The sequence below is a fragment of the Drosophila innubila genome, chromosome X (assembly GCF_004354385.1).
Source record: "Drosophila innubila isolate TH190305 chromosome X, UK_Dinn_1.0, whole genome shotgun sequence".
NCBI classification, from domain to species: Eukaryota; Metazoa; Arthropoda; class Insecta; order Diptera; family Drosophilidae; genus Drosophila; species Drosophila innubila.
In genome coordinates, this window is record NC_047626.1 from 17288155 (window position 1) to 17305808 (window position 17654).

Here is a 17654-nt window from a genome sequence, read left to right on the forward strand (position 1 = left end):
GGCAGTTTAAAAATTGATTGTTTACTTTAATTGCGTTCCTAACAATTTTGCTCCGAACGATCAACGGATTGTGGCGGTCGGGCGATAGGCAAGTACCCGGTGCAACTTAAAATTGCGCACTTTAGGTTTTTGGTTCGACTTGGCCGACGTATCGGAAACTGCAATTTAATCTGACCTGCCTTTTGTCAATGCCAAAGATGCACTGCTGAAATAAATATTACAAATTTATGCAGTTCCTTAAACTCAAAAAACGTAAACAAAAATTAAAGTACCGCATAGTAGTATTTATTTTCTTGCAGCAAATTAAGTAACGCAAAGTTAGCTGATCTTTTAGCTATTTTCATCGCAATTTCGGCTATTTTACGGATGCTTTTCAGCCAGAAACAGATATTCTATCATCTAAAAATTTGGCAACCCTGACAAGAAGTCAATTTGAATTTGCGAATTTTAGATTTTTGGTGTAAGTTCTGTTGGCAATTGTCAATAAATTGCGTAAAATGTTCAATGTGAATGCGGCTTTAGTAACTCAAAGCACAGATTCAAGCAGTAGCAGTATAAATTCAAACATAACTAGGCGTGTACAGCACAGTCAGTAAGTAATGTCGTCGTACTCCAACTCAACAAAATATCTGCTTAAAAATATACACAAAATTTAGATTTCACGAGCAAAAGCTAATTGAAAAGTATTGCCGAGAATCGGAACTGTTGAAAATAATTGAAAACGCCGTCGCAAGCTTTACGCGCAATTACAATCTTACTCTAAAGCCGGAAGAGGCATTAGCACCATTGTTGATACGATTGGATTTCGAGTATTCGGATCTAATAAAGCACGGCCAGCAGCTGCTCTATTTGGCGCTACGTGAGCCCCTGCAATTTGCCGAAGCGCTCAAGTACTCCGTATACGGCCAAGTGCGCGATCTGCTCAAAGCGAACGACAACGGACCCAAGTCTATCGACATCGCCCAGCTGCACACTCAGTGGCGCCTCTTGGATCTGCCGCTGCAGGAAAATCTGCTGTTCAAGCCAACCAAGTTCAAGTGTCCACTGGGCCTGGCCTTAGTCCACGGCATCTTGTCCGCATACACGCCTCCAGAAATATTGGTGTAAGTTGTGTGCCTGTTTGTTGTTATTGCTTTGCATTTTGTTTAATTATTATTCCCTTTGCCACAACAGGTTACAATCAATTTGGTATTGTGGCGGTGGTTGTATGCGAAACGCAATTCAAACCAGCTCCACAGAAGGTAAGTTACCACATAGTCACTAGACCAGGGATTAGGCACGACAAAGAACTGACCATCGCTGCCACATTTGGTACATCTGTAGCAAAAATTGTACATATTGTTTTCTTTGGTACATGCTCACATATGTTAAAAATTTTACTTTTTTGTAGACTTCGCAGTCTTTTATTTACATTTTGTATATCTATGCAATTTCAACAGCGAATTGAAAAATTGAAAATAGTAATAATATATACATATGTAGGTAGTGATTGCTAAAGAAGCTTCCTAAAATATCGAATTAATTAATTTATTTGCTTTCATTTTGTTTTGTGAGTTGTGATTTATTTCAATGCTTCGTTTTCATAAATTTACTAAAAGAAACTATAACAATAGTTAATTAAGACAAAACAAAAAAATTATTAACGCTTGTTTTATCATAGTCTAGATAAATTTTAAATATACGTTTTACGTCCAAAAATCTTTTAATTAATGAGCTGAAACCTTTATTAGACATTAAAAAAATTCAATTTTTTCGAAAATTTTTGTTTAACCCTTGCGTTTAAAAACTTTTTTGTTATTTTGTTTATACATTTTAAACAAGTTAATTAAAATAAGACTAGAGTGAAAAATTGCTGGCTTAGGACCTATCAGTCCAAAATGAAATACAGGGGGCTATACAGCAGAATCAAGAAACCGTTCTATCTAGTTAGTTTTTAGTTTATTTTTGATGTTTTGTTTTTATTCAAAAACAACTGGTCTTTGCACTTGAAATAATCTTTGTTTTCGATCCGCATTACCATTGGTTTTTAATTGTTCATGTTTCTTTTGGGTGCAGCTCCTTTGTGTCCCAACTGCTCGCGATCCATGAGTGAATACCAAAAGTTGAGAGTTACTGAAAGTTATCGCCTTATTGCCATATTGCCAAGTGTCTGTGCAGAGACACCACGACAATTGAATCGCATCTATCGCCCGATTCTAGTACGTCTACGAGGTAAGCACAAAGGACTGTACCCGAAATGAAAAGAATAATTTATAAGATTCTGATATTTTTAGCTCATACCTACGACTGCGATCTGAAGTTGGGTGCCATTTACCTAGTCACAGGTTATTATAATAGTACATCGACTAGTTATCAATTTGAATCATGCCATCTAAAAAGAATCCAAAGACTGTGAACATGAAGAACGCAAGGGTGGAACACAACATCAATTCAGATAATCCAAATAACGAAAGGACATGGCGAACCCGCCGTATGCCCGTTCAGCTGGTTGACTTCCTGGGACCCGATATGGAGACGACACAACCCACACAGTTGTCAATTAGCGCTTCAGCTGTGTAAGTAATGCTACCAGTTAATACCCCGTATTTTTACTCATACTATGTTACTATGTTGCCTATGTGCAGGTCAAACGTTTCTCCTGTTATAAGTGGCTGCAGCATTACTCAAAGTAATACAAACAACCCGGAACGTATCTTAAATCGAAATCACAGCGTTTGCTTTGAGGCAACCGATGAAGATTTTCCTGCTGTTGGCGCCACACGCGGCAAAAAAGCCAAGACAACTTCAACTGCAGTTGCTGACAATTCGCAGCAATTGGCTTCAAAAGGAGCAGGAACTCCGATATCACAGGTTGCCCAAGCAGATGGTCAGTCCGTCAACAATCTACCGGGCAATCATGTCAAGCAAACACAATTTTCAAATGTTAACCATCAAACAAGTTTGCCGGAAAACTATTACAACAACCAACAGATTGTCAATAAATGGCTTCAATCGGTGCAGTCATCAGATGTGCAGTCCCAGCAACTGCCATTGCCATTACCCCAATTGGAGTCGCATCAAGCATCATCCAGTGCTCCGCCCATTGCTGCTGCCGTGCAACATGTTCAACACTCACAGACGCATCAGACAGTGATGACTCCAACTGTTTCTGGTAGTATGATTAGACCCACACAATTGATTCCGACGACGCATCAGACATTGATGACTCCAACTGTTCCTGGTAGTATGATTCCGACGAATCGACCACCACCACCACAGTTGCCTCGTTTTCTCGGAGATGTGCACAGCGCACCAGTCTATCCAAATGTGTCCACCCAATCCCATCGTCCCATCATGCGCACTCTGTCGAACTCCAATTTAGATGTTCCAAGGATGGCCACAACCAATCGTAATGTAATCAGAAAAGATGTTGTTGTCTCAGCGGGTTCTGGTCCCACAAAGCGATACCATGAACGCCGCATGCGACGCGAACAAATGTCACAGGGCGGACCTGGCTTACCGCCACAGCTCCCCGACGAGCTAATGATGCAGCCCGATCCTTTAAACAGTGGTATTGATGCTGATGCATCGTTTGTGCGGGAACTCCAGCAGGCTGTGGCTTTAAACAATCCGCCGACATTGCAGTCGCAATCGCAATCACAATCGCAGTGTAATCCTTTGAATATTGTTTCACAGAGCACCCTAAATTGGAATGCAGCCGAATTCCAACCGAGGCGTGAGTCTCTCAACCCGAGTGACAGTCAATCAAGACCACTGGGCATTGTGCGACCCAGAGGACGCAGAAATATGATAACTGTAAGTTCATTTATTTAAGATTTGAGTTTTTAAAAAAGTATTAAACCTATATCAACTTCTAGTTATACTAGAAACAGGATAAACTTTCATTTTGATCATAAATAGCTAATATTTACCAGGAAATTCAACCGAAGCAAATATAGGTTACAGTTTCAGTTCCGGTACGTCCCGAAATAACTATTTCGGTAAAAGGTTCTATTTCAGATTTTTTTCTTTCGGTTCCGGTTTAGTACCGGTACTTAACTGTACACCAAATCAATTTTGAAGCATTTTAAAATTTTAAGATGTTGTTTCATAATAAATATGACATCGAAATTAACAGACCTAGGCCAAAAAAAAATTTTTGTGAACGAATTTAAAAATATTTAAATGCAGAATGTAAACCATGATCAAAATGACATTCCGCTTGAAAATCGGTTCACTTTTGATCAAGCTATGACAGTTTGAAGTTGGTCAGACTGCGGATTTAGCCACTTTACAAGTCCAAATTTTTGTTCAATTTCACATGATTTTTTACAAACAAATGAAAGGTCTCAGAAACAAGTTTCAAGTGTTGTTTTATACTAATTACGATATAAGAAGTTGATTAAAAGTGAAAACTTGAGATTTAAAATTTTGAGTTTTCGAAATTTCAAAGGGGGGACCCTTAGCATCAAAATCGAATCTTGGTCAAAATAATAAAATTTTCTAAATGAACAAAATTTAAATGCAGAATGAATTAAGAGGCCAAATCATGTTCAAACTGACATTCCGCTTGAAAATCGGTTTAGTTTTGATCAAGTTATGACGGTTTGAAGTTGGTCAGACTGGGGATTTAGTCACTTTACAAGTCCAAATTTTTGTTAAATTTCACATGATTTTTTACAAAAAAATGAAAGGTCTCAGAATCAAGTTTAAAGTGTTGTTTTATACTAATAACGATATAAGGAGTTGATTAAAAGTGAAAACTTGGGATTTAAAATTTTGAATTTTCGAAATTTCAAAGGGGGGACCCTTAGCATCAAAATCGAATCTTGGTCAAAAATAATAAAATTTTCTAAATGAACAAAAATTGAATACAGAATGAATTTAGATTCCAAATCATGATCAAAATGACTTTCCACTTGAAAATCGGTTCAGTTTTGATCAAGTTATGACAGTTGGAAGTTTGTCAACTCTTTGACCTAGCAACTTTACCACAACCGTACCGGTACAAACGTTTTGATATTAATAATAAAACGGTTAATCTCGGTTAACGGTTCCGGTGTTATTCCCTGATTTTAACATTAATTTTTTATGTACATTATAGAAGTTATAAAATAACTATATTCCCATTTTCATGAACAAATCTTTAAATAACCTATTTTAATTTTTTATAAAGAAAATTTTAAATTTAAGCCAATTTTTTCTTCATTTGAATTATAAGGATATATTTTATTTTCAATTTTTATTTAAAAAATATGTCAAATAAATTGTATTTGATAATTTAAAATTAAAATTGAAAAATAAGCTTTATTAATTAATTATCTTATAACTTTTGTTTAGATGTATTTTTTAATATTTTAAAATTTAGAAATGTAAAAATTACAATTCAAACGATCCCTGGTTTAAGTGTCATTTTAAACTTCACAGGAACGTCGACGGCGTCAACGTTTTCACCGTACTCTCAAGCCGGACGCTCTGTTTGAGTTGGTGGCGCTGCCCGTAGAGGAAATGACAATGTCTGAATCAATTGTTGAAAGCCAAGCGGTTCCGTCAGTAATATCTGTTGTTTTACCCGGAGGCAGCAATATGACAAGCCAGTCATCTATGCCAAGTACCAATAACGATGCCAGTCAATCGGTTTTTCGGTTTGCCAGCCTCCCCAGCACAGGCGTAGGGACAGAGACGCCCAGAGACAGAGACAGCCAGCTGTCAGCAATATGCGACCCCAGCGACAACAACGTAACAGGCCAATCTGGGAAAACGTTCGACCCACAACAGGAGAACAGTCCGCCGCTATTAGACATGGATCCAACCACACAACAATCCGCAGCGTCTCTTTTCCTGGTGGCCAATCGCAGGGGCATTGATATAAACACAGAGCACCACCAGATTGGGACAAGCAGCAATAACAATAAAGCTGCACAGCCACGTCACATCCTGTTTCGAAAAGACAACGCTGAGCTTCATAATGTCGATGTTGATTTGAACTTTATGCCGCCAAGTGTCAAGAAATTGTATAGTTTGATCTGTGGCAAGTACTCGGATTATGCCTTTGTCTATGCGCTGAGTGCGCAACTAAGCCAGGACTGTGTGCCCATGGAGTGCTATGTATATCTTAAGATGGCCTTGCTGATCAGTCTGACCAGCATTGAACCAGACGAATTACGTGCACCGATTTCCATATGTGTCATTTGTACCGACAGCTGTGTGGCAAATCGGCTGCTCAACAGCATTGGCCAGTTGGCACCCCGTTTTATTGGTCCTCACGAGGGTGGACAACAGCCAAGCTATTCGGGATTGCCATCGCGTTACAATTGGGTGCAGGCCAGTCCATTAATGATGGCACAGCAGGGAGTGTATTACGCCGGCGACTGGAATCGGCTGTCCCGTGACCAGACCGAGGAACTGGAGAAATCCATTGAGAATAACAGCTTGCCGGTACCGCAGCTGCAGACCGAACAACCGTTGGAAGCGGCAATTTGGACCTATTGGCAGCCAGAAAATGCGGCCAATCAAACCACGGCCTTTGCCAAACTTTGCCCGTAACTAAAGCCAAAACGTATTCGCATTTTCCAACTAAAAAATGTATTTTCTTATATGTAGTATCTTTGGATTGCCTGTCTACATGGATGAGCAGGTAAACGATGTGATGTGGGACTTTGTGCTACGCGAGCACAGTCGAGATTCCTCGAATCTAGCAAAGGATGCGCTTCATATTCCCATTGATGACATGCAAACATTGTTAGAATTAATTCAACAGCGCCAGGTAATTTTTACTCAGCCAGCGGAACATTTATTGAAAAAATATTATATTATTTCACGCGTCCAACAGCCCAGTGAGTATATCTTCCCTTTCATTCATATAAATGCAATATATTAACAACTCTATATCTGTTTACAGCCGCATTTAGCAGCAAGACGTATATTGTGCTAAAACAATTTGCGGAATCACTTGCCAAGCTGGCCATGCGTCTGGACGTACTCGAATCGGATGTTGCCGTTGCCATTTTTCATTGCGAACACTTTGTGCGTAGCATCTTTGGAGCCGGGGATTTTCCCCCACCAGTTGTTTCAAATTTTAATGTCATCTCTCGTGTAGATCCGTACATGAATAACTTTTCACGTTGGTTATTTCAATATTTGGATCGTTATGAGGATAAAGTCGTTTAGGATTGCTGCACAAGACAATATTAATTTAAATACCTCGTTAATTTAACATCAAGAAAAGTTTTTGGAAATTTACAAAGCAATTTACAAAAAAATTTTGCAATTAAAATTTGTTATTCATATGAGAGAACACCTGAAATAATCTTCTTGATATTAAATTGCCATCAGAAATACACTATATCAATATGTATTCTATTAAGGTAGGGCTTTTCTCAGAAACATATGTACATATTTCAAAAATCTTCTTGCTATTCTCACCATGTCTTAAATTATTATAAACAAACTGTTATATTTTATACTTAAGTAACTATACCCATGTAGTTTTCCTTTTGAGAAATAAGGATAATTTTTCTATTCTTATATTTTGTAATTAAACACTTAAGTTAACTCGTTGAATATTTTCTAAAAAACTAAAATTTCCAAGACTATGTTAATATAATGTATAATTAAAGAAGTAAGAATATTCTACCTACGCCCATATTTAAAAATTATTTCAGAATCGAAAAAAAATTAAGATTCTGAATTAAAGAGGTGCTGAGTCAAAACTATTTAATAAACGTTTACCAATCTGTAATCTGCCGTTACGTAATAAATCCTAAACTGTTGAAAAAAATAGAATTTTATGTGTTAGCTTTTTTTCTTACCTATTTCTAGCTAAATTCTTGCCACCCTGATGGGCGAAACAAAGTAATATCCTGTGTGAGGATTTTTTGTATTGCCTACTTTAGGGTGCTTTCTGTCTGCAACATTTGCCTTATAATTCTCAAGTACTTCACGCATGTTTTGATAGTAGATTTAGATTGGCGGCTGCTTTAAAATCACTCTGGCTTCTCTTCAGTTGTCGAATAAATCTTTCGCCTTTTACTAAAGATTTCCGTGGAGAGGAGCACTCTAATGAGTCTAAATGGAATTTTTAGTTGTGCCTGGCGACATATGTTGTCGGGTCATTATAGATAAATTGAGCCTTCAGCGAGGTTAAGGGACAGTGGTTTCCAACTGTCCATTCTCGAAATAAAACTTCATCAAGCGGCAAAAATATCAAACATCCATTATCCGTAATACTATGATTTTTTTTTATTATAAGTACTACAGTTCATTGATTGCGTGCACATTGTCAATAAATATTTAAAATGAGTTCGGTATTACTTTTGTAATTTTTATGAATTTTTACAAATAAAAAAAATGTAATCGTAACGGTCTCTACTTTATAGGATCGGAGGCATCCTTATGCCTGCCAATTCCAGCCATTTTTAATGAGCTCTGGTTATGAAAAGAAATGTAATCATATTTAATACAAAATTTTTTATTTTATTATTATATTATCAATGTGGGTATCTTACAATAAGTACGTGTATGTGTGTGTGTAAATTATAAATTCTAATCATGTCTAAAATCTAAATTACTGATAAATAATTTAAATTTGTATTTATATTTAAGCAGCGAGATAACGTTAATAGTGAACAACTTATGAATAGCGTTAACCTATAACTAAGTATATAAGTAAATCTAGTGCTGCCTTCTTATTTTTCCCCATCTTCGTGGGAACGGAGGAAAGGTAAAAAGGGGGCAAAGGAGGAATATGATTATAAAACTAATTAAAATAACCAATGAATTCGAGTCGTCGTTGCGTTGATTAATTAAATAAATAAATAACACTACATACAAAATTGAAGCTCCCGTAAGGAGTATACAACTAGGATCTATGCGTAGCCTAATCCTATCGAGAAAAGGCCAAATAAATTAAATTAATACAATTACAAGAAAAAAAAAAATAATAATAATTGTCTTATAGGTTAAACACCGGGAAGCGGTGTTTGCTTAGATTGGCTTAAAACTACACCTCAATACTGTTGAGACTGCCCGAAGAGATGTTGTCCGTGTGACTGCCGAGCCGTGTGCGTTTGATGAGCGCCCGGGCGGGCATGGGAGAGCGCTGGACACGTGGACTGCCAGGGACAATGGGTATACCGACGCCACCGTTGTGATTGTGATTGTGAATGTGGTTCTGATGCTGCTGCTGCTGCAGCTGCTGATGATGATGATGATGATGTTGCAGATGCTGATGATGCATCAGATGATGTGGCAGATTGTTGTTGTTGTTGTTGCTGCTGCTGCTGTTGTTGTTGTTGTTATTGCTGCTGCTGTTGTTGTTGTTATTATTGTGATGATGACTGAGATTGGTGTGACTATTGTGCTGGCTGCCGGACGCACGTCGCTGTCGTCGCAACGACGGAATGCGTGTTGGCGTTGTCAGTGCATCCTCCAGGCCATAGGCAAGTGCTGACTGCTGTTGTTGTTGTTGTTGGTGCTGCAGTTGTTGCTGTTGCTGCAGACTGCGCACGCTGCGCTCCAGTGTGCGCCGCTGCTGATCCAACATGGGCGAGGCGCCACTTGTGGCACCTGCTGCTACTCCTGCACCTTGTTGCTGCTGGTAATAGGCGGCATGTGGCGGTACTGGCGGCGCCTGCAGCTGCTGAAAGTCATGCGCCGATGGCAGACGCTTCTGCAGCAGCGTAGGCGTGCCCGGAGCATGATACGGCTGTGCATGATGCAATCCCGGCTGATGCATTGCTGCCGCAGCGGCAACAGCCAGCGCATTGGTCTAAACAGAAAGATAAAGAATGGCAGAGATTAATATGTTATTCAGTAGAAGGATTGCAATTGCTGGTACGTGTTGTTGGCATGGCAATGAATTACAAAAACGTTTTCAACTGGTTTGGCATGGTATTTACGTTTGCTTGTTGCTTGCCTGTCGCCGCTTTCTTGGGCAACGGCGGCAACGGTGGCAACGGTTTGCTGGGCGCCTCCGTCGTCGGCGGCGGCGTTGTCAGCTGTTGCGGCTGGCTGAGACCCTCGCAGGCCTCCAATGTTTCGCAAGATGATGAGGCGCCGCCCGTTTGTGCATTGTCAATGGCATCGGCATCGACATCGACATCGAGATCCGCATCCGCATTGGCATTGGCATCCTCTTCCGTTTCCGGCTCGACATCTGCATTGGCATTTGTCGGATCCGCCGTGGTGCTATTCAGCGTCTTGATGCTGGCGGGACAAACGGTGCCATTCGGTGGCAGGAAGCGCAGCTCCATAACGTTGCGATTCTGGAACATGGGACGGGACTCTCACTCAGTTTTTCACTAGTCGAAGGACGAAGGAGCGAACAAAACGACACAGACACAGAAACAGAAACAGACAGAGACGACTGAGAGATTGGAAACCACAAACCAAAAGGGAAGAGTAAGACAGAGCGATCGACCGACCAGTGCCAAAAGCAGCATGAACAAGACAGAGATAGACTGAGAGTATTTAAGCAGCAAGAGCGAGAGAGGGAGAAAGAGAGGGAACAGAAGGAATCAGAAAGAAATCGAGAGACTTTGAAAGACACAATAGATATAGTTCTTAAAAAAAAATAGACCAAACTAGAAAGGTATATTTATATTTATACATAAGAAAAAGATAGAGGAGAGAGAGAGAAAGAGCGAGATAGAAAACGATGCTTTGTTTCTTTCTCTGTACATCTTTCAATGCCTATTCCCAAAAGAAATAGACCTGATAATAGTTATAATATTTTATAAGCTATATTTATGTACATCTAATTTAAATTACACCCGTTGGTAATTTGCATTTTCCATATATATATTTAGAAAATGTATTAATTTTTGAAGTAAATCAAGCATAGAAATTACAAGTGATTTTATAATAATTTTTAAGATCTGATCATATACTTTATCAGAATTTTTAGGTTTAGTCTTTAAGATTGTCTTTTAAAGTTTTCAATTTAGTACCACAAATGCAGTAAAATGGAGAAATCTTTCGAATCTCACATTAAGAGTATACAAGATATGAATTTGAATGACATTTTTAGACAATATCATTAAAAACAGAGTTTTTTTTATTTATTACAGTCTTGAAGTATATAAAAAGGGAAAAAACTACAAAATGTTGTATAAACCATATGAAGATCTATCTCATTATATTCGAACATTTCCTTCTTTAAATTGTATTTAATATACTATATTAAAGTAAGATTTCAGAATTCAAATTTATTGATGGTTTAATTATTTAACAAGACTTCTATAATATAATTGAAGGTGGAGTGGACATTGTAGGGAAAGAAGAGAGGAATGTAATAAAAGAAACTAGAAGCAACGACAGAGAATAACCAACAGCAGCAGTAGCACGGGAGGTGTGGAGGTGGAGATGGAGGGGAGGCAAGGCAAGAAACGTTTCAATTTTGACCAACCAACCAGCGAAAAGGTTTTGTTTTTGTTTATCTTAACATATTGTGTTTTTTTTTTGTATAATTTTTACATTGCAAATAGATGAAAGCCATGGAAAAGAGTAGAATATGGAGAAGTCGGAGTAAATGTGTGTATTTGAGTCTTACCTTATCGGCAGTGGGATCCTGTGCCAGAGGATTGGGTGTGATGTTCATGCGTGGAATGACGCCATTAAGGCGTCGCACATCGCCAGGCTTATGATTATGATGAGATGCCACGCCCAGCACAGCGGATGTAACAAAATCCGCTTGTATATGATCCAATTGCGGCTTGTTTTCATCTATAAAAAAGGACAAGGATTAGATGCTGGCATTAAACATTGAGGGACGGGGACTTACCCTCGGGTTGGGCATTGCTGCGCCGGCGAATGCAAAGACAGGCAACCACAGTGGCGATGAGGAGCAATAGACCGCCTCCAGCGGCACCAGCAATCACCGGATAGATCGAATTCTGCTCATCATTGCCAGATCCATTGGGTACGGCCACAATTGACGGTGCTGTGACGGTTGCCGAGTGACCAGGAGATTCTGCAATGGGAGTGATTGATTTATTAAGTAATCTATGGAACAAATTACTAACAGACTTGACGTATTTTTGATCTTGTCAGTTGTAAATTAAGTATTATATATTATAATTAAATTGATAATTTCATAATTTAATTTTTAACTCAAATTTATTTATTCTGTCTACTAATTTGTGTCGATAAAAATAATAAATATATATGAAATTTTCCCAAACTTAACATTTTTTGTTTATTTTTTCAGTAATGAATGTATGAAAGTAAATTTATTCTGAATTTTATAATTTTGTATTATTTTCTTCTGACGAATAGTTTTGGTAAATGTAAAATAAGTAAAAATAATAAGTACCACCATCTAATTTGTTATTTAATTAATAATTTTCATGTTTACTTATTAATTCTAAGCTTTTTAACTCTTTGTTTTATTGTAAATAAATAAATCTTAATATTTTCAATAATGAATATATTAAAGTCTTAAAGATTATTGCATTCATCACAGAAGCAAAAATTTAGCAAACTATACTGCACTTGTATTTTTATTGTTGGGATATGTATATCATTTATTATTCTCGTTTTTTTTTTTAATATAATTATAGTGGATAGTATTAAATAAATGTGGATGCACTTACTCATGGTGTGTCCCTGCTTGATCTCACTGAACTCGGACGCTGCGTGCGCGTTGAACGTTTGCAACTTGAATTCGTAGGGAGTTGCCGGATCGAGCTGATCGATTTGAAATTGGCGCGCATTGGCGCCCTCGACGGTGGCCTTGAGGTATTCGGCCGCCGATGCAGCTGGCCGATAGTAGGCATAGTAACCATCAATATTTTGAGACTGACCAGTTGTCGGCGAGAGTGTCCAGTGGAGCACAATTGCCGACTCGGAATACGGTTCGATCTGTCGTAGTTGGGGCACTGGCAGATTCGATTTGGCAGCGCCACGCTGCAAGAAGAACTTGATGGATGTGTTGCCCTCCTTGTTGTCATTATTCGAGTAGACGGCAATGATCCGGAAGCGATAATTGCGATCTGGTCGCAGTCCGGTCACCGATGAAGTATAGTTCTTAACGCCCGTGTCGACGTGGTCACGGACGTGGTCACGGGCGCGGTCGCGATCTCTTTCACGCTCTCTCTGCTTGCCGGCTGGTATATTCTCATTGGTCGTCTGCCAGTTCTCGCGGGGAGTCTTGCCCAACATGCGGTACTGCACCTTGAAGAACTGTATGGCCAGGCCGTCGTTACTGGGCACATTCCAGCGCAGCATGACAGCATCGTCGGCCAGGCGGGTAACATTGGGTCGTGATGGTGGCACCATGTTTGCTGTAATTGCAGTAATGTCATTTTAGTTAAATCAATTTAAACTCACTTCGTGTTCAAATATTTCAAATGTTGTAGCAGTGCTGTCAACTTGTTTTTATAGTCATGTCACAACAAAACACAGGTTGGCAGGCATGGTTCACAGATTGAAGCCATTTTGCAAAATAGAATTTTCGATATATCGATGGTACTGTCGATAGTTGTCATCTCTAAGGAGTAGTATCTTTGCTCGAGTATGGAGTATTATCTCAACACTGTTGCTAAGTTAGCTATTTTAAGCTAGCTCTGGCTATTTTTGAAGTTCGCTTACTATAAAAATTTAAAATTTTTTTTAGCAGGATATATGTCCATTTTCGATATATAATTCAGCTATGTTTTTGTATTAGTTTGGAAATGTATCTAAAAATTAACAGTGCACTTTTGTTTAATAGAAAGGCTGCCAGACGTTCAAACTATCGTTAATTTTTTTCTTCAGGAATTCAAGGTTGCCACACCATTTTTTCTTCTTAAAAGTTGGCAGTACTATATCGCATTGGTCGCGTGTGGCCACACTGGAAAATTGAAATTAAGTTTAATGCAAATTTCCAAATGCAATAACTTTGAAATAAATTAATAATTTTATAAAAATTTAAAGTTCAAAATAAGATAAAATTAAAGAAAACATTTTAATTAAGATTTAAAGCTCGTCACCCTAGGGGCAGAGAAGTTACAAATTTAATTTTAAAAGAATGTCTAAAAATAGACAAAATTCTAACGAAAATTCTTTAAAAATTTTTAAAATTCTATCTTCAATATTAAGAAAAATTCAAAAATTGGGTGAATTTTGTTGGGTGCAACCAATTTTGCAATTTGATTAAAATGGAACAAGTTGCCAGATCGCAAAATTGCAGGGTAGCCGCCTTTTGACAGAGTGGCAGCCTTCCTCACCAGTGCTGTCAAGTTTTTGACCGAACAATAGCTGTTTCTGGCTGGAAAGCATTAAAATTTCTTTTTTTGGGTACTATTGCACAGTTTTACCAAAAATCTTAATGGCAAAACTGAGCTGAAAATATATTTCAATTGTCAGGTTTCCAGCTAATAGCAATTTTGAAATTTTTCTAGCAAACGAACTCTGAAAATAGCCAGAACTAGCTATAAAATAGCAAAGTTGGCAACACTGTATCGCAGTCGTGCGACTCTGCTCAATTGTACGCGTTTTGAGTCAAATATTGTGTGGTGGTGCTGCTGCTTGCCACAAAAATAAAAATCTGAGCCGTTCAAGCGCGCGCATTTACATAAAAATTACAAATATATTTTAATCAGATTGGTGTCGCAAACATAACTTAATTGTGTGCTAAAACACTTTCATACAAATCTCTAGTGCAATATAATAATTTTAGGCTTCGTCGAGTGGCGGTGGCGACAACAAGGAACGACAGTGACAGTGGCAGCGACGACGACGACGACGACAACAGACAAAAACTACTCACACCGACGCTCGCTCACACACACGCGCGCGCACTCTTGGCTATGTGTGTGCGTGTGTGTGTGTATAAGCGAAACGAGTGCAATTGATTTTCGTATATTACTCGCTACTCGGCATCGGTTTTTGGCACTCGGCATCGGAATCGAGCTCGAACACATACTCATATACTAAGACTCATACTCAACGTCGGACTCGAAATCGGACTCAAAGCCACGACTTGAGTGATTCGTGTTTTGTGTTTCGTGTGTTGAGTGTCGTGTTTCGCTGTCGCACATAAATAAACAAACCACACGCAGCTCCACTCAAAACAAAGCAAAAGGAAGCAAAACAAAACAAAATTCGAGGCAAAGAAGATACAACAAATTGAAAGCAGGAGGCAGAGGAAAGGAAGGAAGAGTAGACCAGAAAAAGTTCTGGTAGGTCTCAACTCCATATAAAAGAGAAGTTGAAGAATTTGACAACTATTTCATAGAAAACTTGCCGCTGGCGGAGATTTCCGGTCTACTCCAGTCCGGCCTCAAGGAAGGAAGGAAGGAAGCCGGGAAGAATGTCGGCTACCGGAGATGCGGGCGCCGGTTCGACAAATGTCGTCCAGGCAACGGTGAATGTCAGTGGCGCCCTCAGCAGCAGCGACGGCAGCCCGACCAGCAACAACAACAACAGCAGCAGCAACAACAATGCCAGCAACAACAACAACAACTCAACGGCAAGCAGCTCAAAGGTGCAATTGCCGCTGACGCCGCGCTTCACCGCCGAGGAGAAGGATGTGCTGTATACGTTGTTCCATCTGCACGAGGAGGTCATCGACATCAAGCACCGCAAGAAGCAGCGCAACAAGTACTCCGTCCGGGATACCTGGGACAAGATTGTCCGTGACTTTAATTCGCATCCGCATGTCAGCGCCATGCGCAACATTAAGCAGATCCAAAAGTTTTGGCTCAACTCGCGGTAAGTCATGGGAATTGTCTCTCCTTGCTTCTCTCCTTTCATTTGCTTCTCTATTTGATTTTCAGTTTGCGCAAACAGTATCCATATCGAGATGGTAGCGCCTCCAGTGCCAGCTCTGCCCTGATTAAAGTGAGCGGCGTTGCAAGCAGCGCACAGCAGCAACAGTTGCAGCAGCAGCAGCAACAACAGCAGCAGCAACATCACGACAATGTCAAAGTGGAGCCAGAGTATCAAATCAGTCCAGATGCATCCGAACATAATCCGCAAGGCGATGCATTCGACGAGATCGAAATGGATGCCAATGATGTGAGCGAAATGGAGGATGATCCTCTAGAGGCACAGCAGCAACAGCAGCAGCAACAGGCCGCCCAAGCTCAGGCGGAAGCCCAACAACAGCAGCAGCAGCAACAACAACAGCAGCAGCAACAACAGCAGCAGCAACAACAACAGCAGCAGCAGCAACAACAATCGGCAGTTGCCGAAATGCAAAAGTTGCAGGTGAGCGCTGCTGCTGTGGCTGCTGCCAGTGCGAACATGCTGAGCACCCACCAGATCAACGTGGACCAGATCAGCGCGGATAAGTTGACGCTCAATGATCTGCTCCACTTCAAGACGGCGCGACCCCGCGAAGAGATCATTCTACAGATCAAACATCCCTCGGATGCCACAGGTGAGACATCTCAGCTTTCCATTGCCATATTTGAGTATTGACTGACTCTCTCTCTCTCTCCTGCTATTGCAGCCACACAGATTCATACGATACCCACGCAGCCGCAACAGCATACGATGGCCACAATCACAGCCGGCGGCTACAACCAGCAGATCATCAGTGAGATCAAGCCGCAGCAGATTACCCTGGCCCAGTATCAGGCGCAGCAGCAGCAGCAGGTTCAGGCCCAAGCTCAGGCACAAGCTCAGGCTCAGGCCCAGGCACAGGCTCAGGCGCAGCAATTGGCACAGCAACAGTTGGCGGCACAGCAGCAACAGTTGGCGGCTGCTGCAGCGGCAGCACATCATCAGCAGCAACAACAACAGGCAGCGGCCGCAGTTGTTGTCCAGCAGCAGCAGCAACAGCAACAACAACAGCAGCAGCAGCAACAACAGCAGGCGGCAGCAGCAGCAGCGGCTGTAAAGATGCAACTGACTGGCGGCACGCCCACCTTCACATTCAGTGCCCTGCCCACTGTGACGGCAGCGACGCCAGTGCCCGTCCCAGTGCCGGTGACAGCGGCGCCAGCGTCGGCGGCCAATGTGAGCGGGAGCAGCGCAGGAACGCTGGCGACGGGCGGAACAAGTGGGGGCGGGACAACGGCGGGTGGTGATAGCTACGAGGAGCGCATCAATTTCTTCAAGGTGAAGGAGGCGGAACTGCGCTGCAAGGAGCAGCAGCTGGCCACCGAGGCCAAGAAGATAGAGGTCAACAAGGCGCAGGATGAGCTCAAATATATGCGCGAGGTGCATCGCTTGCGTGTCGAGGAGCTCAAAATGAAGATACGCATCCTGCAGAAGGAGGAGGAGCAGCTGCGAAAGTGCTCCAACACATGAGATCTGGAGGACATTAGCGATGCGGAGACAGATCCCGATGTGGATGTGGATGCGGATGCGGAAAGGGATGGGGATGCTCGGGCGGATGAGGACGAGTACATGGACTTGGACATGCAATTGTTGCTCTAACTCGGACGCTTATTATCACATAGTTTACTTCTACATTTATATTAATATTACTATTAATATTAATATTATCATTATTATCATTATTACTATTACTGCAATTACAATTATCATAATTGTTATCATTATCATAATTTAATATTATTTTATATTTTTTAAATACGTTTTTTTTTTGTTTTGGGTGGGCGGGCGGTTTTTCGATTACCGATAACCGATTACCAATTATCGATTACCCTTTAAGCCACTTCTCTAATTGTAATTATAAATCATAATGAAATACAAAGAAATACAATGAAAAAATCAACAACTTA

At 40.4% G+C, this 17654-nt stretch overlaps 4 protein-coding genes and 1 pseudogene across 4 annotated transcripts in view; 4 read left to right on the forward strand and 1 right to left on the reverse strand.

Moving 5' to 3' along the window:
- The first annotated feature begins 408 nt into the window (after window positions 1–408).
- LOC117793902 lies at window positions 409–2415 on the forward strand. The gene is made up of 5 exons (XM_034634343.1): window positions 409–592; window positions 657–1103; window positions 1174–1241; window positions 2056–2211; window positions 2274–2415. Exons 1-5 carry the CDS (start codon window positions 498–500, stop codon window positions 2393–2395), a joined length of 888 nt encoding a protein of 295 aa, XP_034490234.1. The 5' UTR covers window positions 409–497; the 3' UTR covers window positions 2396–2415.
- LOC117793901 lies at window positions 2274–7313 on the forward strand. The gene is made up of 6 exons (XM_034634342.1): window positions 2274–2324; window positions 2389–2555; window positions 2625–3795; window positions 5407–6521; window positions 6583–6815; window positions 6881–7313. The coding sequence occupies exons 2-6, from the start codon at window positions 2398–2400 to the stop codon at window positions 7147–7149; spliced, it is 2946 nt and encodes a 981-aa protein (XP_034490233.1). The 5' UTR covers window positions 2274–2324; window positions 2389–2397; the 3' UTR covers window positions 7150–7313.
- Window positions 7314–7964: 651 nt separating this feature from the next.
- On the forward strand, window positions 7965–8088 carry LOC117794382 (annotated as a pseudogene).
- Window positions 8089–8475: 387 nt separating this feature from the next.
- LOC117790803 (interference hedgehog) overlaps window positions 8476–17654 on the reverse strand; it is a 39692-nt gene continuing 30513 nt past the window's right edge. Inside the window, exons 6-9 of the mRNA XM_034630371.1 lie at window positions 12573–13262; window positions 11762–11950; window positions 11531–11703; window positions 8476–9748 (exon numbers count right to left, since the gene is read on the reverse strand). Of these exons, the coding sequence (XP_034486262.1) occupies window positions 8981–9748; window positions 11531–11703; window positions 11762–11950; window positions 12573–13262 (1820 nt within the window). The 3' untranslated portion in view covers window positions 8476–8980. The remainder of the gene's footprint in view (window positions 9749–11530; window positions 11704–11761; window positions 11951–12572; window positions 13263–17654) is intronic.
- On the forward strand, window positions 14430–17651 carry LOC117790809 (regulatory protein zeste). The gene is given in 3 exon segments (XM_034630386.1): window positions 14430–15672; window positions 15738–16342; window positions 16415–17651. Coding segments are annotated over 3 exon segments (1938 nt in total). The 5' UTR covers window positions 14430–15271; the 3' UTR covers window positions 17347–17651.

Excerpts from the sequence above, each read along its gene's own strand:
- LOC117793902 (XM_034634343.1), top strand. The coding sequence starts at position 498 with ATGTTCAATGTGAATGCGGCTTTAGTAACTCAAAGCACAGATTCAAGC. Across the intron at positions 1,242-2,055 it reads TCAAACCAGCTCCACAGAAG|CTCCTTTGTGTCCCAACTGC; the intron begins GTAAGTTACCAC and ends TTTTGGGTGCAG. Across the intron at positions 2,212-2,273 it reads GATTCTAGTACGTCTACGAG|CTCATACCTACGACTGCGAT; the intron begins GTAAGCACAAAG and ends TGATATTTTTAG.
- LOC117793901 (XM_034634342.1), top strand. The coding sequence starts at position 2,398 with ATGAAGAACGCAAGGGTGGAACACAACATCAATTCAGATAATCCAAAT. Across the intron at positions 6,522-6,582 it reads GCCTTTGCCAAACTTTGCCC|TATCTTTGGATTGCCTGTCT; the intron begins GTAACTAAAGCC and ends TCTTATATGTAG. Across the intron at positions 6,816-6,880 it reads TTCACGCGTCCAACAGCCCA|CCGCATTTAGCAGCAAGACG; the intron begins GTGAGTATATCT and ends ATCTGTTTACAG.